Consider the following 23,755-nt stretch of genomic DNA (forward strand, 5'->3'; position numbering starts at 1 on the left):
CAATGGCACTATGCAGTATTTGTCCTTTTGTGATTGGGATATTTTACTCAGCATAATGTCCTCCAGGGTCACCCATTTTCAGTAATATTTCATGAGTTCCATGCTTTTCAATGCAGCATAGTATTCTACTATGTGAATATACCACAGTTTCTCTATCCATTTGTTGATGTGTACTTAGGTTGTTTCCAACTCTGCTATTGTGAACAAAGCCACGATAAACATGGGTGTGCATATATCTGCTTGGGTGGCCATTATGGTTTCTTTGGGGTATATTCCCAGTAGTGGATAGCTGGGTCAAATGATACTTATTATTAATGTTAAGGAAAGCTTACAGAGACTTTGGATTTCCATTCATTCATTCTTGCACTTTTCTCCCTGACCACCCCTCTCCCCTCAGTTTGCTCTTCTCTTTGAAAAGTAAAAGAAAAATTCTCCGATTGTTATAGAATTCCTCCCTCTCTCCGCCAAGTCTACTCCACTGTGCAGCCTTCATTCTGGACTCCTGTAATGACAATAATAGCTAATCATATATTGCTTTTAAACAGTTCTCTCCCTTATCTGTTTCAATGCAGTGTATATAATTTACCCCCTCTTTCTCTGTCTCCCCCAAACCCTATGTCAGTCCTATTTTACAACAGTGTCACTATGCAGTATTTTAAGAATACTCCTTGCTCATGGATAGGAAGACTCATTTGCAGATTTTTAAAGGAGCGCTCAGATACTTGGGGCATCTTGCTAGAAGAAGCTGTTCCTTGGAGAGGGGCATCATGCTTGGAAAGGTGGAGAGTCAGAGAAAGAGGGAAAGACCCTAAACCAGATGTATTAACACAGTGACAGTGTATTGTAACAATGTGCCCAAGTGTGTCAGAGATTGTGAGGACAGCACAGGACAGGACAGCATTCAGATCTGTTGTTCTCAGGGTTGCTATGACTCATACTCCACTCAATAACAAACAAAGAAAGCCTTGATGGCTTAGTGGTAAGAAATTGTGTTGCTGATCTAAAGGTATGGAGGTCAAATCCCATGTTCCATGGGAAAGATATATATATAATCTCCTCCTATGTGATTTACTGCCTCTAAAATCTGCTGGAGGGTATATGAGTGGTTCTGACTTAATGGTACTCAATAAAGACAAAATGACACAGTGGTTAAAGAGTTTGGCTGATAACCAAAAGGATGGTGGTTTGAGCCCCCCAGTCATTTTGTGGAAGAGAGATAAAGCAGTTGGCTTCCATAAGGATTTACAGCCTTCAAGGCTCTATGGGCAGGGTTTTATTTTGTTTTTACAGCTTTTTAATTTGCTTGAAGAGAAATTAACAGAGTAATTTAAATTATCTAGTATCTGTATCTAAGAATCTCAAGGTTAAAAAGGTGGCTATGAAAAATATTGTAAAGTTAGAAAGATTACCAACTACTTTATAAACTTTGCACTGTTTATGTTCACATATCAAACACAAAGTTAAGAGTGTATGTAATTATATCCAATCATAACCGAGGAAAAAGTTTTTATGGAAAACGATTTTCCAATCTTAAGTAACTGAATTTATGTGGAAATTTAAGAAAATAAATTCTGACCTGCTTTTGAGTTCATGCAATGTAGAAATGAATATTCTTTATTTGATAATTGCTGTTGTTGTGAAATGTCAAGTCAGAACCCACCCACAGTTGATCCTCCAGCAGGTTTTCAAAGGCAGTTAATTACACAGGAGGAGACTGCCCATCCTTCTCCTGCAGAGCAGCTGGTGGATTTCAACTGTGTGCCTTTAGGATTGAAGGCAATTTCTTACCACTAGGCAACCAGAGCTTCATATCTGATAATTAGACCCTCTATTATCTTCTTAGGGATCTCTGGTGGACTAGTGGCAAGAAGCTGCGCTGCAGTCCCTAAGGCATGCGGTTTGAGGCCACCAGCTGCTCTACAGGAGAAAGATGGACACTCTCCTCCCATGCAACTAACTGCCTCTGAAAACCACCCAGAAGGTCAGCTATGGCTCGGTTCCAACTTAATGTTACACAACAACAAACAACATTATCTTCTTAATAATCTATAACTATGAACAGGCAAGGCTAAATTGGCCATTTTGTGTCATTCAGAATCAGAATAAAGAGTGAATAGGCAAAGGTTAAAAACAAGAAAAATACATAATTAAGAAAACATAGATACAGTAGTACTCAATTTTTTTTTTTTTTTTTTTTTTGTGTGTGTGAGTGTACCGTCAAATCAGATCTGACTGGTACAGGAGGAAATTGTCCCTCCTTCCCCGGCAGAGCATCTGGTGGATTCGAACCGTGCGCCTCTGGGATTTTAGTTGCAGGTCCTTGCCACTAGGCCACCAGAGCTCCCCCAAATTTTATATTCAGGTTGGCAGTAACACAGTGGTTAAAGAACCTGACTGCTATCTGAAAGACTGGCACTTTGAACCTATTTGTATCTACAATCAATATCCTTTGGACAAGAAGTCAAGAAATCAAAAGATGTATTTATTACCTTTCCTCTTTTAGGAAATTCTGGTCAGGGACCTCTGCAAATTACTGAATAGGAATGATGTCAGTTTAAAGAGTAAAGTGCACCTGATTCAGGCCATGGACTTTTTAATCACTTGCTATGCATTGGAGAGCTGGATAATGAATAAGGATGATAAAAGAAGAATCAATCAGTGTCTTTGAGTTGTGGTGTTGGAGCATAGTATTGAATATTCCATGGAGTATCAGCCAACAGATAGGTCTTGGAAAAGGTGCAGTCAGAGTACTTCTTGGAGGCCAGGATGGTGCTCCATTTTTCCTATCTAGACATGTTGCTAGGAGAGGCTATTCTTTGGAAAGAAACATCATGCTTGTAAAGGTGGAGGGTCAGTGAAAGAAAGAAATACCACCAAAAAGATGGATTGACACAGTGATTTCAGCAATGGGCTCAAGCTGACAGGGATGGCAGAGGATAGGACAAAGTTCAGATATGTTGTTTATAGGATCACTATAAATCATATTCAACTCGACAGCACATAACAAGAAATTTTTGCAGAAGGAAAATACAGCAATCTGCCTTTGTGAAGATTTATAGTCTGAAAAACCTTACAGATTTAGAACCTAACATATCCACTCTGACCACTGCCATCAAGTTTGATTTCAGCTCATAGTACACTGGTTAAGTCATAAAACTGCTCTATAGCACCTCCAAGTCTATAAAGAAGCAGATTGCCTCATCTTTCAACCAAATTGTTATTGTTATTGTAATTGTTATTGTTGTTAGGTGTCATTGAGATGACTAAGCCTAATAGCAACCCTAAGCACAACAGATCTGAACCTTGGCCTATCCTGTACCATCCTCACAATCTCTGATGTGTTTGAGCCCATTGTAATGGTCACAACGTCAATCCATCTTGCTAAGGGTTTTTTTCTTTTTTCTCTGTCCCTTACCTTTACAAGCATGATGTCTTTATTTTAAGAACCGGCACTTCCTGACAGTATGTACAAAGTATTGGAGGCAAAGTTCCACCATTTCTGTTTCTAAGGAGCACACTGGTTGTACTTTGTCCAAGACATATGTAGTTGGTCTTTTGGCCATCCATGGGATATTATTCAGTACTTTATTCCAACACCACAATTGAATTCTTCTGTCATCCTTCTTCACTGTTCAGCTCTTAGATGAACAACAAGTTATTGAAAAAATAATGGAACAAATCAACTGCACCTCAGTCTTTACACTGACATCATTCCTCCTCAGTATTTTGGAGCAGTCCCTGACAGCAAACTTTCCCAACATAGTATGTCTTCTGATTTCCTGACTGCTGGTACCATGGATGCTGATTATGAACCAAAGTAAAATTAAATCATTGACAACTTCAATCTTTTCTCCATTTATCATACTATTGCCTATTGATCCAGGGGTGAGGATTTTTGTTTTCTTAATGTGGAGATGTAATTTACATTGAATGTTGCAGAAAGTCTTTCAAGTTCTCCTCACTTTGTTAGCAATGTTGTGCCATTTGTATAAGGCAGGTCATTGACGAGTCTTTCCTTCAATCCTGATGCCACATTCTTCTTCATATAGTTGAATTGTTGCTAGTGGATCTGAACTGCTATAATTTTATTTAACAACTTAATACACTCACCACAATGACACCAGAGCTCACTGGCAAGATTAAGATCAATTTTACTTGGGTCCTCAATCAATACCCAGGGTAAGTACTTTTATAAGTATATAGTTAACAAACCATAGGTCATTAACAAATTTAGAGATCACTCTTCAGAGATTTATAAATGCATATTTTTATATTATAATGAAAGTATAACTATAGCTATATATTTGGGCACAATTATGGATACTTCTTGAATATAACTAAACACGTCATGGTTTAATCTTTAGGGCTTGAGGAATTAGGATCACAGTCTTGTAGAATATCTTGATCAACTGACATAATATAATTTATAAAGTTATGCTGTACATTCTAGGGAGTAGTGTCTATGATCTTGAAAGCTTATCTGTGGTCATCTAATGAATAATGATTAGTTTCTACTTGTCAAGAGCAAAAAAGAATGAAATAAACCATAGACTTAAAGAAGAAATTAGCCTCCATAAGCCACAGCCTCAACTATACTGAGACTAGATGAATGATACAGTGCTTATTGAGGTCACAACAGACAGACCCTTTTAGAATGAGAGAAAATGCTAAAAGAGATTCAGAGTTTTAGGAAAGACCTCATGACAAACACAGACCTGTCTGGGCAGCTCCTATTACCAATCTCTCTTTAGCTGACGAGATTAAGTGTCAGAAATTGGAAAATGGAAATTAATTTGGCCTTTTAAAAAATACTTTACTCTTTGTTCTTCCTATTATCTTGCTCCTAATCATCCTATTCCATGAATGGAATAGAATCTCAAATTCCTAAAAACAAAAATCTAGACTTGGAGACTTGTTGAGACCTCCCAAAGGAAATTCCTGAAATATGCTTCAGACTTTGGATTGAAATTAACCTCTGAGGTCACCTTATAGCTAAATAGTAGACTGGCTCATGAAATAATGAATAACACTTACATGTACTATGTTCTTTTTTTTTTTTTTTTTTAAATCACATATATGAGACCAGGCAGTCAACAATTACTTTAAAATAGAGGTGAGAAAGCCAGGAAAATAGATAAACGGAAATGGGACAATCAGAATCAAAATAATAAGAATGCTCATACATGATGAAAAATGTAACCAACATCATTAAGTAACTCACATTAAAATTATTGAAAATGAAAACTTTCAAACAAAATACAAAATAGAGGGACAGAGTTGAACTTGTTGCTTGTCACTATGGAGTCAACTGACACTCAAAGTGACCCTACAACAGAATGAAATACTGCCCAGTCCTGCACCATCCTTACCATAAGTGCTCTTCTGGAGCCCACTGTTTTAGCTACTGTGACAATCCATCTTGTTGACTGTCTTCCTCTCTTTCACTGATCTTACCAAACATGATGTCATTCTCCAGGGACTGGTCTCTCCTGTTAACGCACTCAAAGTATGTGAGATGAACTAGTGATAAACTTGAGACAGATTCAAATCCTCTATTCATCCTTTAAAAATTTCTCAAATGAGACTTTCTCCAGAAGTTTGTCTCAACCTTTCCAGGAATAGCTGAATGATTCACTACCTTGCTAACAAACTATTAACACTTTCATTACAGTTCTCATCAAAAGCAACGTCATTACCTAACTAGGTGTTTATTTCTTTAACTTGAGTTCCTTGAGGGCAAAAAGACATCTTATTTTTTAGAAATTCAAATAATGCCTTGAATATAACAGACAGTAAGTAACGGAAGGGATGGATAAGAGCAAGATGATAGGTAGAACAAGTTTCTATTTTCCAGTTTCTGGTACTTAATCACTTCAAGGAAGTAGAGACTGCTAACAGGAGCTACCTAGACATGTCTACATTTGTGGTGACATCTTTCCCAAAGCTCTGAGTTTCACTGCTCTTAAGGAAAGCATTTTTCCAGTTTTCAAGACTGATAGTGGGGCTCTCCAATAACACAACTCAAAGGCATTAAGGACTTCTTCTGCCATCTGTATTCATTGTCCAACTCTTAGATGCAAGTGATTGAAAAGAGCTTATCTCGAATGTGCCTGATGCTGGCCATGGTCTTCACAATTACCAGCTATCCATCAGAAAGCTGGACAATGACTAGGGATGTGTGAAGGAGAATTGATGCCTTTGAGCTGTGGTGCGGGAGAAGAGTATTGAATATACCAAGGCCTGCTGGGAGAACAAACAGGTTTATCCAGAAGAGGATGAAACCAAGTTGCTCCTTGGAGGCAAAGATTCTGAAGCTCTGTCTGACATACTTTGGGCATGTTGCAAGGAGGGACGAATCCTTGGAGAGGGATGTCATACTTGGGAGGGTAGAGGGACAGTGCAAGAGAGGAAGACCCTTCTTGATGAGATGAATTGACTCAGTGACTAGGGTAATGGGGTAGAACAAAGACAATAAGGTTTGCCCGGGATAGAGCAAAGTTCAGAGTTTTTGTACATAGAGTCACTATGAATCACAAGCGACTCAACGGTACCATAACAACAGTCTTCAAACTGGCATCACTGCTCTAATTGGAGAGATCCCCAAGTGTTTATTGTCAATCCAAGTAGGAGGAAATTGTTGATAACTTCAATCTTTTCTCCATCTATCATGTTGTTGTCTGTCCTTCCAGTGCTGAGGATTTTTGTCTTTTGATGATGAGATGCAAACCATATTGGAGGCTGAGGTCCTTGATCTTCTGCAGCAAGCATTAAGTCTTCCTTACTTTTAGCAAGCAAAGTTGTGTTGTCTGAATAACACAGGTTGTTGATGAGTCTTCCCCTATCCTGATGCCACATTCTTCTTAAATGCCAACTTCTTGACTGATCTGTTAAGTGTACATATTGAAAAGGTATGGAGAAAGGATTTTCTTCTCTTCTACCCCCTTATATCAGTTCTAGGTGGGCAGAAATACAGTCTGCCAAAAATTCATTATTAAAGTAAATATTTGGCCTGTGAACAATTTCTCTCAGCAGTATTGCAAGATTCAGAATAGGGAATTCCTTCTAGAAATGATCTCAACCTCAAGGTACTAAAGGAGAAATGACATTGGAGTATCCAGGAGTCTTGCATTTGGCAAAACTACCTTGAGTCAACTATCAAGTAAAAAAAAAAAAATCTAACTCATTGCCAATTTATAGTTCATTGTTGGCAGGGGGCCCAGGGAAGGAAAGAATGCTTCTAATGTTTTTGTAGCATTTGAGACCTTTAAGGCTAAACTTTATGACAGTTTTTATGCAGAAAATTTCACTCTTAGTAGAACTAGTGAACAACTACCTTAAAATCTTTTTAATCTGGACTCATAAATAACCCATTTAGCTATCATCATGAAAGCTAATACTATTTGATTTCAGATTGTAATCCTCTTTTCTTAAGGAGTCCTGATGGCACAATGGTTAAGTGCTTAATTGCTAACTGAAAGGTTGATGGTTCAAAGCCATCAACAGCTCTGGAGAAGAAAAGACACAGTGATCTGCTATCTTTTTTTTTTAAAAAAACAAAACCAAAAACCAAAAACCCCAAACAAACCAGGAACTCTCAGTACTGATCTGCTCCTACAAATACTATGCTTATAATTTTATTAATTATTAATTCTCCTTAATAAACATACACAGATGGAACAAGAACAAATATTTTAGTAAATGTGTACCTTCAACTCACTGCTGTCAAAATGAAACTGAATCTCATTCACTGGGTTTCTGAGGCCGTAATTCTCAGGCAGGAGATTCCCAAGAAAGAAGCCACTGCTGGATTCAAATTACACAGAAGCACAGCCTTAGGTTAGCAGTGCAACCGCCCAGGGACTAGGTCCCCAGAGCTCTCCAAGTGTGCTACAACACTCAAGTTCCTGGATGGTTGCTTTCGAGAACACTTCTGATCAGTGATTTGTACTAACTACAAACATTGATTGAAATGTCATTCTGATAGAAGTATAGTCAGTACTACATGTTCTGGACAATGTGTGCCAATTAGGGAACTATTTCATCCAAACCATTCAGCTCTTTCCTTCCTTGTTCAAAAAGGAACACAGAAAAAAAAAATTGTGAACAACTATTTTTTATTTTAGATTTTCGTATTTTCACTATATATTTTTCCTTGTTGTTACTGGAATTATTCTTTCCACATAAATTAATATATTCTATCTTCTTCATATTAGGTAATCTTGCTTTGGGAGGGGGGGGGGTGCACAAAAACATGTCCTTAACATCACTTTCTAGGTCTGTGTAATTTAGTTTTAGCATGTGTTTTCAATTTCTGTTTGATTATTTTCCGTTACAAAACCTATTCTTTACTGTTGTTAGGTGTCACTGAATCAAGTACGACTCATTAGCAACCCTATGAACAGATCTGAACCCTGTTCTATCCTGTGTCATCCTCACAGTTCCTGACACACAAGAGCCCATTGCAGCAGTCACCTTGTCAGTCCACCTGGCTGAAGATCTTCCATCCATTCACATAACCTCCACCATTCCCATCATCATGTCCTTCTCCAAGGAATAGCCCCTCCTAGCAACATGCCCAAAGTACGTGAGGTGAAGCCTCATTATTCTTGTCTCCAAAGAGTACTCTGGCTGCACCCTCTATACGACATATCTGTTCATTCTCTTGGCCATCTACATGGGATATTCAGTGCTATTCTTCAACACCACAGCTCAAAGATGTCAATTATTTTTCTGTCATCCTTATTCATTATCCAGCTCTCAGATACAGAGTAAGCAAGACCATGGCCTTAATCGGACATACCTTAGTCCTCAAACTGACATCATTACTCCTCAATAATTTGGGGAGGTCTCTAACTGTAGATTTTGCCAATGCAATGCATCTCCTTATTTCTTGACTGCTGAAATTGTTCACTAGTTTATAATTTATTTTTATTTTCTCATTCACTCACTCATTTACACTTCCTTCCTTAATTTCATTAATTTATATAAGTTTACTAAATGCCAGAAACTTTACAGGGTGTTAAAGATTAAGTATAATAAAAAGGGATAGGCTTGTTGCTTATTTTTTTTTATTTCACCATCTAGTTAAGTTTGAAAGATACATAACTACCTTTAAACAGTAATGTGATTAAAGCTGTAATAGAGGCATTCATCTATAAAGTTCTACTGGGGCCAAATGGTACAACTTGTTTCACAGACAGGGTGAAATTTCTCTTTGTTGTTATTTAGGAAATCAACTAACTATTCAATTGCCAGATAGAAGACAATGTTTTATAAAGTAAATAAAATTGAATAAAGCCTTGACTAACACGAAAGGACTTTGGACATTTAAGAAAAAGCAAGTACTTTGGTAGGAAAGATAAATTACAGACTGTCTGGGAAAACATAGATTTAATGGACAAAGCTATCTACCATTTGTTTTGTCTGCCAAGTAAGAAGACATAGTCTAGTTTCATTTGTCTGGTAACAGATCTTAGCATCCTTGCCATGGAGCAAGGCTTTGCCAGGCCAGGCAGCACCGTCAGAAGTGATGGGTATCCTTCTAAAGCAGCGCCAAGAAGAAACCTCCCCTGCAGTTACACCGTCATTTGGAGAAAGAAAAATACTCTTCCTGTTGTGTGGTGAAGCAAGTGCTGCCTAGGATTAAGTTATCTGCTAACTGGGGCTGATTGTGTATATTTCTGAGAATGAGCCCTGCATGTAAAATGAAGAGCAGCTCATGGAAATGACATAAAGATAAAATCTTAGTTCCAGAGTAGTGGAATTTCTGTTCCTGTCTTTGTGGCTATGGTTCCTGGCTCTTTACTTCCACATGTGACTGTCAGCATCTTCTCTGCCACAGAAGCCATTTGGCCTTGTTGTTGTTGTTATGTGCTGTCGAGTCGTTTGCGACTCATAGCGACCCTATGTACAATAGCCCTAAACTCTGCTCTGTCCTGTGCCAATCGCACTGTCTCTGACACTCCCATCCCGATTATCCCAGGCACTGAATCAATCCGCCTCTTAGAGGGCCTTCCCCTCCTGCGCTGTCCCTCCACCCTCGCAAGCATGATGTGCTTCTCCAAGGACCGGTCTTTCCTCACAACATGTCCAAAGTATGTTAGATGGAGCCTCAGAATCCTGGCCTCCAAGGAGCCACCTGGTTTAACCCTTTCCAGGATGACTCTGTTTATTTTCCTAGCAGTCCATGGTATTCTCAATACTCTTCTCTAGCACCACAGCTTGAAGGCATAAATTCTCCTTCTATCCTCCTAAGTCATTGTCCAACTTTCTGATGCACAACAAGCGATTGTGAAGACCATGGCCTGTATCAGACGCACCTGTCTTCAGAGAGACACCATTGCTCTTCAGTACTTTGGAGAGGTCCCTAACCGCAGACTTTCCCATGGCAATGCGCCTTTTAATTTCCTGGCTACTAGTGCCGAGAGTGTTGACTGTGGAGCCAAGCAAACTAAAGCTGTGAACAATCTCAATCTCTTCACCATCCATCCTGATGCTGCCAATTGGTCCAGTGGTGAGAATCTTTGTCTTCTTGACATTGAGCCTCAATCCATATTGGAGACTGTAGTCCTAAGCGAGTTTAAATAGGAACCCTTACGATTGTCAATGAAAACAGTGGGACTGAAACATATGGCACTGTGACTATTATTTTACTTAATAAAGCAATGAGAGTTACAGAGAAACACCAAAACATTAAGTGTTTTGAGCTAGTGATGGATCAAAAGTGTACTGGAAGACACTTACAGGCAGGACTTCAAACTAGTTCATTCAAGGTTGAGCCCCTTCTGAGAATGTGTATTTCCACTTAACCTTAAAACAGTAATTTAATAAAAGCTTTATTCAGATATCCTGAATCTAATTTGTATTTTAGCATACTCTAACAAGATCGGTAAGAATCAGGTCTGGGGAACCCATATGTTAAACTGTGGATTCTGATTCACTATATCTGTGGTGGAAATGGAAATTCTCAGTAGGGCTGAACCAGATGGGGAATGAACCAGTTTGAAGCCCTGGTTCTGGTGGATGGTGCAAAGAGATGGACTGAAGAGAGAACACTTTAAAAAAATTTAGTTTTCATCTTTAGAGAATCTGACTATTAAATAATCTACCAAGGTTCAGCTCACATGGCACCTCTTCTGTTATATCTTTCTTATTTCACTCAGCAGGAATGAATGGCCTTTTGTTTGAAATGCATGCAGGCCTTTTGTTGTATCTGACACAGTAGTTCTCAAACTTCAATATGCATCAGAATAACCTGGAAAGCTTGTCAAAACATGATTGCTGGCTCTAGCCTTTCTGAACCAGAGGCCTGGATTGTAGCCTGATAATTTTAACAAGCTCTAAGTGATGCTGATGCTGCTGGTTCAGGGGTTATGTCTTTAGAATCACCATAATTTAGGCCATATTCTAGTCAATTTGCTATCTCCAAACTTTTTAGATGATAAGGTACTTAAGAACTTCCTTATTCATCTTTGAAAACATTTCAGTTACTATTAAGATGCTATGTACAAAGAAGTTATTGTATATTTAAGGAGTCCGGTGACACACTTCATTATATCTCCAGCTGCTCATGTTGCAGTCTGAATCTGCCAGTTGCTCTGTAGGAGGAAGAACGGCAATCCTTCCTGCTGATTTACAGCCTTGGAAACCTGGTGGATGGTTACCACGAATTGGAACCAACTTGATGGCAGAGCGTTTGTTTTATTTAATTTTCCATTTTTCTGTGGAGTTAGGATTCATCTCCACAGCTTAACATCTTACCGAATTCCCTCAGTTACCACTTAAATAAAGAAAAATGAAATGTATGATTAGCAAATGGAATGGAAGGCAGAATATATCTGAACTTCTTTGGGGTTGCCAATTTGCTGACATCTTCTACCTGTTTTATTTCTTATGCTGGACATAATAGACCATGATTATTTTCAAATATAAGAAAGCTTGAGACACATTATCCTAAAGAATTAAGACTAGTATTTTTCTTCCTCCTGCATGTGTTTCCACCTTATTTAACTGGCCTCAGAACAGAGATGAACCCTAGGGAAGAAAACATTAAAAGTATTTTTCTCAGCCTGATTTGTGTAGAAATGCTAACCAAACCAACTTATTCTGTAGTTGTTCTTATGCCAAGACAGTTTGCCATTTTAGATTCTGCCTTGTTACCAATTAAGCAGTTTTTTGATGGTGAAGTCCAGTACCTCATATGTTAAACAGTGGAACTAACCTCACTGGGGTTTAAGGCTGTGACCATTTAGATGCAGCTCACCAGTTTGTTCTTTTGAGGTGCTTCTGGGCAGGTGCAAACAGCAAGCCTTTTATTAGCTGTTAAGCATGTAACTGTTTATACTTCCTAGGCATCACTTTTGTCTAAAATGATTTAAAAACACCAGGTTCAAAATTATTGTTTTATCTATGACATTAGATTTTTGTGAATTAAAAAAATTGCCTGGAATTTGCTATAAAATATAAAGGGAAGGTCAGTCTTGGAGGACTTGTGCAGCAGTTCAGACCAGATCTCTGACTTCTCTCCTCTTTAGAATTATCTTTATGATTTTTGTAGCATCTCCAGATAAAGGCATAGAGTATTAGACAGATCTGGATGTAGTATTTAAATATAGAGAAAAAGAAAGGTGAATTTTATAATGGCATTACCTCAGGCATCCTGTGACATTGTAGAATATATCAAAGTCAAGCAATCCATTTGCTTTTGGGTAGTCACCTTCAGGCCACCCCGAAAAAGGGATGATGATACTCTCAGTCAGGGTCAGTAAGGCTTCTGTTATGATGAGATTCTTGAGTTTGTCATTAGAGGACAAATTCCACAGCAAACCTAGAAAAGTAGAGAGCTACTATCAGCCGATGTAGGGTGGGTGGAAACTTAATGACTATTCATAAGACAAGTAAAGTCCAACACCTCCAAGGCTTTGACTAATTAAAAAAAAAAGGCAGCAGGAGACAGTTCCTTTCCTGAGTGAACAAATCTATTTAGAGTTTATTAGTAGCAATGGGAGTTGATTTATAACAACAATTAAAATATTAGCATATATAACTTTGATACATTATGTAAGTTTAAATTAATGAGAAATGTGAGGGAAAGCCAGAAAAACTTAAATATTTATTGCTGTTTCTATCACAAAGCTGACCTCATGTGAATAATAAATCCTGGACTCATCAATCTCATCAATGGAGAAACTTGATCCTACTATACTGATTCCTTTGTAACTAAGATTTTAACGTTAAAAAAAAATCATGTGTCTCTTTACCCCTCAGATGTAGGAAGAAAATATCTCCCCTCCTCCTGCTCCTCACTCTCTATCTGTACAACTCACCTTGACATTCTGCCACCCAATACTAGCAGGAAGGACCTGCTGAATAATTTTCCTATGCTTGTCAACAGGAGGCTGATCAACATCACCAATTAATGTTTACTGACTCCTACCCACTGAATTTATGCCCTCCAGGAAACTATGCTCGCTCATTTATTTCTTCTTTCATAGTTTGATATTGAAGGAGAGACAAGAGTATTTTCTCTTCCAATTTGTCTGTTTAAGCATTCTTAAGACAAGAACCATCTTTGCCCACTGAATTTTTCCCCCTCTCAAATCCTTCACATCAAAGAAAATAGATCTCTACGCGAGATAATTAAGAACAGCGTACTGTACTTTCCAGGGTATTTGTATGATAGAGACTAAGGCTGAGAAATGAGAGAATAGACAAAGGGTGTGTGTGTGTGTGTGTGTGTGTGTGTGTGTAAAAGAATTTAATTGTAATTTTAATGAAAATTTATAGACTTTGGATTTCCATTCATTCATTCTTGCACATTTCCCCCCCTATCCAATCTCCCCCCACTTAGTTTTTATTTGAAAAGTTAAAAAAAAATGTCACCCCTTTCATTATTATACAATCCCCACCCCACCCCACCAGTTCACTCCTCCATGAAGCTTTCAATCTAGACTCTTGTCATGAAAATAATACCAAATCATATATTCCTTTCAAACAGTTATATTAGATTTTTTTAAAAAAATTTTGCAAATTTGGTATTTGGTGCTAAGATATTTTTTATTCAGTGGAAGAAAGGCTAAACCTATTGTTTGTTTATACAGTGATTCCTGCAAGTGTCACATTGTCCTACTATCTTTTATACTTTGGTAAATCACTTTCACTCACTACCATCCAAGAAAGAGGAGAGAGGGGACAGAAAGAGAAGAGAGGCTGGGAGCTCTGGTAGCCTAGTGGCAGAAAGCTATGCTGCAATCCCAAAGGCACATGGTTCAAGGCCAGCAGCTGCTCCACGTAGACAACTAGAACAACATTTCTTAAATTCCTCCCCATATCTGTGTGAAGGGACAAAGTAGCACAGTTAGACAAGCATTCTACTTTATAATAGAACAGCTGGTGGCTTGGCTGAATTATTTAGTATTATCACCTAAATGGATTTTAATGACTGAAATAACATTCTAAACAGTTAAAATTTGTAATTATTTAAAAACCAGACAACATTGTAATTATTCAACAAGACTATATTTGATCCAGTCAGTTAAGACAAACTAGACCTAATTGTATTTTTTCGCTTTAAACAATTTGTCTGAGCTACATCTAAAGAACTAATTTCTGAACTATAACAGAATTTCCATTGCAGCCTAGCTTCCTGGAGCCACAATGACCCCAGATATAGTGTCTTGTGAAGGCTAGAATTCTGGCTTATGTGAAGGTCTTTTCTTGATCAAACTAGTGATTGAGGTTAGTCATGGCAATGTCCCTAAGCCACAGGGTTGCAACACAATGACTTCATTCCTCCCACTTCATCATAAAAGGCCCTGGAAAGGAGAGAGACAGAATAAAACCCCTAAGGTGATTGAAAAAAATTTAAAGGCAGGTCTGAGGTTGAGTTTTGTTACTAAGCTAAAAAAAAAAAAAAAGTTGAAAAGACAGAAAAGAAAAAAGCTTCTTGACTTCTAAATAAGCAAACAAATTAATAGCCTCTGCCTGCCAGAGGCTTAAAAATGTGAAGTATAATAATGCTTCCTCCTTTTAAAAAAGGACCACACAGGGTACTCAAAGGAAAAATACACCTTACCATAAAAGCCAGACAGGATTAATTTGAACAAAGGGAGTGGAATTTTCCTTCAGCCATCAGTATCCTTTATAGCTTAGCATGCTACCTTATTTTACATAAGTATATGTTTTGGGGAGTTTTATGATAATTTCTGAGATATTACATGGAAGTGCCATACTTGTCAAATTTCTCGATGGTCTGAAGCTGAGAAAGGACTAAAACATTCAAGGGAGAATTAGGATTAAATATACTTAAACACAAAAACATATACACCCTCTCAAACACATACACAATCAATAAATGACCAATTACTCGAACATACTGCTCAAAAGATTCATTAGAAGAGTTCTGAGCCAGAGGAGGGAAAGCAAAACAGAATTTCAAAGTCTCGGGACTTCTAGACTCTCTGGACCCGGCATGGCTAGAAGAGCCCCTAAAACTACTGCCTGAGAGAGTCTTTCAGCCTTCATCTAAAAACTAGCTCCTGATATTTTCTGAAGACCAAACAACAATTTAGCTTAACTGGTAAGAAAAAAAGTCTGCTCTGAGCACTGTACTCTTTTAAGATTTATCCACATGGGCTCAAACTGATAATAATAACTGAAAAGATTAGACAGGAAACTTAGGGAGGCAATGAATTTATGATACTGGGGAAGGAATAAATCAGAAATGGAAGGTAAAGATGGCTACACAACTCAAAGATTATGATTAATGTCATGGGATTGTACATGTGTAAACTGTTGAATTGTATGTTCTACTGTGTATATTCTCAGTAACAATAAACACAAAGCAATAAAAATTATTAAAAACTGAGAAGCTGTGTAACAATATGAGAGATAAAAATTTAATGTCCTTAATAAATAGAATTCTTTCAGACTATTAGGGAGCTCTGGTTGGCCTAGCGGTAAAGAATTATGCTGCCAACCCAAGGCAAGTGGTTCAAATCCACTAGCTGCTTCACATTCACAAGTTGTTCTGTGATAGAATGATGGGAAATTGTCTCTTGTCCAATTTACAGCCTCTGAAAACTTGCTAAAGAGTCACCTTTAAGTTGGTTCTGACTCGAAGGCACAAAGGGGCAACAATAATAATAATAACAACACACTATTGAAAATTAAATGCCAAGAGACATTCTGGGAAATTAATAAATGCAAAATCTAAAGCTAATTAGGGGTTAGGTGGATGATGAATGAGGGCGACGAATTAATGCCTTTCAAATGTGGTGCTGGAGAAGAGTACTGCATATCCCAGGAACTGCCAAAAGAACAAACAGATTTGTCTTGGAGAAGGTTCAGCCAGAATGATCATCAGAGGCAAAGATGATAAAGCTTTGTCTCACAAGGTTTGGACATGTTTCTAGGAGGGGTTTTGAAGAATGACATCATGCTTGGAAGGGAAAAGGATGGTGAAAGAGAGGAAGACCTTCAACAAGATGGACTGACACAGTGATTGCATCAAAGAGCTCAAGTTTGCAGAAGATTGGAGGATGGCATAGATAAGACAGGGTTCCTATATGTTGTTTATAAGATCACTATGAGTCATACTCAATTCAGCGTCACGTAATAACAACAATAATACATAGGACTAGATGTTTCCTAACATTTAAAGAAATTCAGCTTTAAACAACTAGACATAAATTTCTCTGACTCCACAGGGCAAAACTGGGGCCATTAAGCAGAAACTCTAATAAGATATGGGCTCACTGAAAGTTTAAACTTCTAAAAGAACTATGAGAAAACAGGAAGATTTGCTTGTTAGCGCTAGCACTGGAGGTGTTAATAGTTAGCCCATCTCACTGATATGGCAATAAGGGGTTTTATGCTAAAGTGAAGACTCTGATTACATTATTGTTGTTGTTAGGTGCCACTGAGTCTGTTCCAACTCATAGCAATTCCACGTAGCCAACAGAACAACAACTCTGCCCATCCTGCTTCTCCCTCACAAGTGCAGCTGTTAAGTCTTACAATTATTACGTCAAACAATCCATCGTGTTCCTTTTTTTCACTGACCCTCTATTTTAGGAGGCATATTGTCTTTCTCCAGGGACTGTCTTCTGAAAACATGCCCAAAGTATGTGACATGAAATCTCATTGTCCTTGCTTCTATAGAGCTTACTGGCTTCACTTTGTTCTCAACAGAGTAGTTGTTTTGTGTTTTTTGGATGTGTGTGTGTGTGTGTGTGTGTGTGTGTGTGTGTGTGTGTGTGTTTGGCAGTTCATGGTATATTTAGTATCCTTCATTAACACCACAATTTAAAGGCATCTTTGGTCTTCCTGATGAACTGCTGAACTGCCCAGCTTTCATAATTCCAAACGAGCAAGTGGCAATTCATAATCACACATTCCTGGCCCCTCCCCAAACTTACATTTTCAAAACAAATTCCCATTTCTGGCTCTGGAAAACTTCTGGAGTAGGCAACCGTTCATTTCCTTTCAGTGATCAGATTCTAGAACCTCTGATATAATGTTTATACACAGGGCTCAGTTTCTGGGTTTTATTTGTCTCATCTTTAATTTCTGGCCAATTTGCTCAATGTCTACATTTGCTATTAGTTCTTTGTTACAGCAGATCTGCCTGAATTATTTCTTTTTATTTTGCCACTATGTACTAATTCTAATAAAAAGGAAGGAAAACAGATTCTGGCCAGGAACCTACTGTGAATAATTTGCAAGTTTATAAGACAAGATGACATTTGCATTTCTAGAAATTTGTTGTCAACTTATATTTGCAAAAAAATTGCCTTAAAAGAAAAGTGGACTTACTGATATTAAAACCCATGTCTTATTAATATTGTCTTATAGCACTGGAAATTCATTTATTTAGAACAAGTTAAATAACACCTTTACAGGAAATGTGAAAATTTTCTGACTAAATGAATTTATCTTGATTACAGAAGAGAGAAAGGAGAACAAAGGAGAGAAAGCACAAGAGAGAGAATGACTGAACAAATAACTTGTTTTTCCAAGGTTCACAGCAGAAATTCGTTTTCTTTCTAAAACAATTTCCTCTGTATTAATATACTCATCTTTTCACCTAGTTTTTGTCAACCTTACTTGGAATATCAGATTACTGCCAAGGTTAGTTAATTTGAGTGATACATAAACCCAGGCTGCCTTGTTTACACATTATGAGTGCAAAATTACATAATCACTCAAAGAACATATAAAATGAATATTTTTACTACTAATTTTGATTATTTTATGAAAATATATTAGTCCAGTGAAATCTTTCCATAAAATATGCAGAGTTCAATATGTACTTTTAATAAATTCCATTGACAATCTTGCCCTTTGTTATACATGAGGCATAAGAGGGACAAGAAGCCCTACTTCATCAGCCTTATTGTGACTTGTCTGTTTTACAGGCAGTGACCTCTCTCTCCAACAATGCTCACTAATTAGTGACCTTAGAGATGAACTTCTGAGGTAAGGACGTGTTGTTCTCGTTTTAATGAAAAGTTGAAAAGTGTATAAACAACCACAGTCTGTTCAGACAGAAGACGGAACAACTGTACTGAGGAGGGTAAATCTTTGATCCTGAAGTCTTTCATCGGAAAGTGAAGAGCTTCCTTCCTAAAGTGTTACAAAAAATGCCAGAAAGGTCTGTGAATTTCCCATCAATTTTAGTGAGCAAACCTCTGATGCTAAAACTTCTTAAAATATTTTTAGAATAAAGAAGGTTCATTTTTCTTAGAAAAAAATCAGGTCCTTATTGTAAAACACACCAGAGCCTCTTAATTATTTTTATGTTCAATACCCCAAGGCCACAAGGTCCTTTATTTTATTAGGTCAGAAATCCAAAGTTATTTAAAAAATGTATGTGGTCACCACAGCTATTAATGTAATAAATATAGTGGCATGAATTTAAGTGACAGCCTAATATTAAGGAGTCTAAGTCTCTTCTTTCAAAATTCTGCTAAGGTAATGAGATTAAGAGTAAAATGTAAAAGGATGGTATAAAAAAATATTACAGTGAAAAAGTGATATTTGAAACTACTACTGAAGGATGCTGCAGAAGGTCAAGGACTGTACGTAGTCTTCAATATGGATTGAAGCTCAACATCAAGAAAACAAAGATTCTCACCCATGGGCCAATTGGCAGCACCATGATGAGGGGAGAAGAGACTGAAGTTCTTAACAATTACAGCTTGCTCGGTTCCACAATCAACACTCTTGGCACCAAGTCAGGAGATAAAAAGATGAAGTCTGCTGTCAGCGACCTCTTCAGAGGGCTAAAGAACAAGATGTCAATGTAGAGACTAAGGAGTGTCTGATCCAGGCCATAGTCTTCTCATTTACTTGCTATGCATCAGAGAGCTGGACAATGAATAGGGGTAGCAGAAGAAGTATTGATGCCTTTGAGTTGTGGTGCCGGAGAAGAATACTGAACATACCATACACTTCCAAGAGAACAAAATGATCTGTCCTGGAAAGGGTGAAACCAAGTTGGAGGCAACGATTTTGAAGCTCCACCTCACATACTTTGGGCATGTTGCCAGGAAGGACCAGTCCATGGAGAAGGACAGCATGCTTGGAAAAATGGAGGGTCAGCACAGGAGAGGAAGACCCAGGATGACATAGTGACTGGGGTATTAGGGACAGTGAGTGTGGCTCAGGATAGGGCAGGCTTCAGAGCTGTACGTAGGGATCATACAATTTGGGTTTGCTCGGCCATGAGTTGCAAATGACTCAACGGCACATAACAACAACAATGGGGAGAATAGTGAGATAATAATTTCATTTTAGAAAACAATCAATCACTAGGAGGAGAGTATAAGGTTAATTAAGAATTGACACCACTGAACCACAGAGAAAAGTGAAAAAAGACGAATGCAAGAGCAGAACAGAGAAGAGGCTTGACCCAAGGCAGTGGGAGAGAGAGAAGCAGCAAAGAGAAACAGGGCAGAGTCCTCCAGGCAGAGATTCTTGAAGAAGAGCTCTTTCCCAGAGAAGTGTGAAAAAATGAGTCATCACCTGCTCCTAAAGGAGGAGGCTGGAGCAAGGAGGCAACAGCAAAACATCCATACAAAACTAGATTCCAATCTAGCCTTCATGCTTTCTTACTTGCACAACTTTGGGACATTTACTTAACCTCTCTGAGTCTCATACTGCTCATACATAGATCATCAACAGTGCTCTCATGCTTCCAAGGCTAGCAGGAGGAAAAGAGAAAAGAAAATAGAAAGTTCTAGTTTCATGACTAGCATAAAACAGGGGTTTAAAAGAGGTCTAAAAAATAAATAAAAGGAAAATATTAATATATGTGGGGTTATTGTTTTGTTTTGTTTGTGTTTCTCCCAAAAAGAGGATGAAACAGAGATATTAGGTCAACAATTTATTTCTGAGGTCCAGGAAGCACTTACTTATCTTTTCAATGAATATAAATAAAAAGAGTAATTTGGAAGGATATATATCAATCAGATGTTCAAATGTTAATTCAATACACCTAACTTTAAATGTCCATCCTCTGCTGAACACTAGAAATCTTGAGTACTGTACAAATAACTTCTGTTTATCAGCTTGGTAGCTTATATTAAAGATGCCTTGGAGAGTGTCTATGGCATCAGTGTTACAGAAGGTTCTCTGACCTTAATTTCCTATGCAAAATAAAAAAAAAGGAAGTGTGAGTGTGTGAATTATTCCTATAAAAAACATATATACACACCTTCTCAGACTTCCTAGCTGCCAAGCACCTTAATTCTCAAGCACTCTGTTAGCATAATTTCCTCTAAATGATTAAGAGTTTCTTTATCTTGCTGGTGATGTGCACTTTGCTGGGATAACTATGATTCTTTACAATATCAGTGTAAAGTCTATGTCTCCTTTTTTTTATTAACTATGATTTTGGGGAAAGTTTACAAAGAAATTTAGTTTTTCATTCACCTTTTTATACACAAATGGTTTTATAATATTAATTATAATACAATTCCAATTCACTTTTCCCACTTTTCTGGAATTCTCATTTCCATTAATCTTTCAATTCGACTATTTCCTGCCTTCTAGGCATTATCCTTGGCCAAATGCTACCTTTTGGATCTTATATGGTTCACATTCTAAAGGAGTGAGTCTTTCCTGGTGTTACTGGTCACTTTATAGGCTTATCTATTGCTTGACTGGAAGCTGAGTCACCAGAGTCAGTTTAGTTCCAGACTCAAAGGGTGAATAGGGCCATAATCTCTGGGCTCTGGCTTCCACTATTTAAAGGTCTAGAAGGAACACATCTCCTTCACAAAGTTTTCTCTGGCTGCATAATAGGGTGGTTTTGTTTGATTCCAACTTGTAAGCCATAATTAGTCATAACAATTTTTAACCTTTTTGGGGAGGAAAGAAAATAGCAAGCCTCTCTAGACTGGAATTTTCTGAAGGACAGGGCCTATGTTCTCAGTACCTGGCACCTGATAGATCCTTTATAAATGCTGGTTCTTTGGTAGAATGAATGGTTACATAAGATTACTCTACTTTTCAGGCTTTTAAGTACAAGTAACTCATATGAAAGGACTGATCTCAAGGTGTATAATCTGCATGCTGTCAAGAAAGCAGTATCCAGCAAGGTTTTATTCAGTTGTATGTAGGGTTGTTATGAGTAAGTACCCCTAGCAACAACAATGTATTAGGGAATTGTGTGACTCCCCATTTAACTTCCCTTGTTGAGATACAGTAAACTGACTGCTGTGTAAATAATAAAAACAAGTGGGTGTGGTTTGTGTTATTCCTGAGAATGTTTTGGACACCTGTGACATTACTGAAACTCCACACATTCTGAAACTACAAAGCTGTCTTTAAGAAATATATGCAAAATTTTCACACAGTGAATCTTGTCATGAAATTGTTTTCAAGACATTTAGTCAAAGGTGTATATCGCTTCTAATTTAAAATAGTATGCAAAATGTTGAACTGTCTTCTTTTTTGGATAAAAGGAATTCCAACTTGGCTGGAATCTGAGGTCTAAGCCAGCTGGTTACAACGTCCCTTTAAAACCATTTCTTGGATAACAATGAGCCTAGCAATCATTTGTTCCAGGAAATGTAAGAAAAACAGAGGATATAACACATCCGGCTGGAGTGTACTATGCTTGGCAAATGATACCTGTTATTTGCTTTTTGGTCTCCAGGTCTCTGGTCTGCTTCAGCACCTGGAGAAGCCGAGGTACTCCATTGAGTTCAGCCACCTCCAACTTGTTGTCATTGTCCTCAAATACCAAGTTTCTTAATGCTCCACACGCAGCTCGTGAGACATCTTCATTCTGAACTTTGAGGAGCTGCAGAAGTTTGGGTATGCCACGGAGCTGATTAACCTGCACAAGAAGCAGACAGATGCATATGGTTTGTCTTTGTTCATTTTGATGTGGCACCAGGACATTCAGTACAATATGAACAGATGAAGTTCACAGATGTTGATTATAACCCTCAAACAAATAATAACTATATATGTGACTCAACCTGGGATTTAAATTGTAAATCACACGCCTGCTATGAAACAACATCTGCTATCCAAGAACTAACAATAAATTTGGGAAGTCAAGACTGAAAACTATGATATGATTGAAAGAGAAAGTTAAGTGGCACAGAGTGAGAATATAAGCCTTCAACACAGTAAAAATGAAGACAATGGAGGAGTCAGTAAAGTCCTATGGGAAAAATAAGTTACATGAGTTTTGTTTCAGGACAAAACAGAAAACCAAATATAAAAGAAATTAAAATGACCTTCCTTAACAGAATAAATAGAAATTAAATTCATGGCAGCCCAAATTAATGTTAACCAAGTAAACCCTAACTACAAGTTAACCCTAACTATAGTGTTAAATACAACCTGATTTTAGAATTGCCGTATTTTACTTTTTAATAGTACTATTTAAAAATATGTATTATTCCTATACAAATATACAAGAAAGATAAAACTATTAGAAAAAAGGGATAGAATTAGGAACAGTAAGTAAAAAGACAGGGAACTATCAGAAATTCAAGCTATATTCAAAAGAGGCCATGGCACTAGGGATATCACTGATGATGTCAGATGAACCTCGGTGTTCAGATGGCTATTAAGGCACAGACTTCCAGTCCTGTGTTTTCCTTTGTCAAGATCTGGATGGAGACCAGCAAGGCAGGAGTGAGAATAAAGGGTATAAAATAATCTTAAAGATAAAACAGTAATTATATTAATAACAGTAACAAGAAACAAAAATAAGAACTTCTTCTCTTCCCATATCTGCTATCTCCACCGTCATAGTTGTTACTAAGGTAAGGAACCTAGTGGTGTAGAGCATTAAGTGTTGGGCTGCCAACTCAAAGGTCACTTGTTCGAATTCACAAGCAGCTCTGCGGGAGAAGGATGAGGCAGTGTGCTCCCATTCTGATGGAGGGTTGCCATACATTGGAATCAACTTGGTATCAGTGGTTTGGTTTCATGAGGAGGTATAAGGGTGGCAGGCACCCTGTGGCAATCTGACTCCACCGGCCGACCTGTAGAAGAAGGATGTGCAATCTGTTCTGTAATTCATAACATAAAAAAAAGTGCTGAAGGGTTGGCAACGAGTCAGCTCTGACTTGATGGCAATGAGTGAAGCACTTAAAAAAGATTTTTATATAAATATCACCTACTGAAAATCTTACAGGAACCTTAAAAGGAAGTACTCCTGATAGTTTATGGTTTCACTATTAGTAATGAGAACACTTCTATTTGCTGCCTTTCTCCAGATGAGATATTT

General features: G+C 37.7%; 1 protein-coding gene across 1 annotated transcript in view; it reads right to left on the minus strand.

Moving 5' to 3' along the window:
* Positions 1–23,755, minus strand: part of PKP2 (plakophilin 2) — a 126,095-nt gene that overhangs the window by 49,419 nt on the left and 52,921 nt on the right. Inside the window, exons 5-6 of the mRNA XM_006902184.1 lie at positions 22,138–22,345; positions 12,649–12,826 (exon numbers count right to left, since the gene is read on the minus strand). Of these exons, the coding sequence (XP_006902246.1) occupies positions 12,649–12,826; positions 22,138–22,345 (386 nt within the window). The remainder of the gene's footprint in view (positions 1–12,648; positions 12,827–22,137; positions 22,346–23,755) is intronic.

This window comes from Elephantulus edwardii, unplaced genomic scaffold (genome assembly GCF_000299155.1).
Source record: "Elephantulus edwardii isolate Elephantulus edwardi_28Jun2011 unplaced genomic scaffold, EleEdw1.0 scaffold00377, whole genome shotgun sequence".
NCBI lineage: Eukaryota > Metazoa > Chordata > Mammalia > Macroscelidea > Macroscelididae > Elephantulus > Elephantulus edwardii.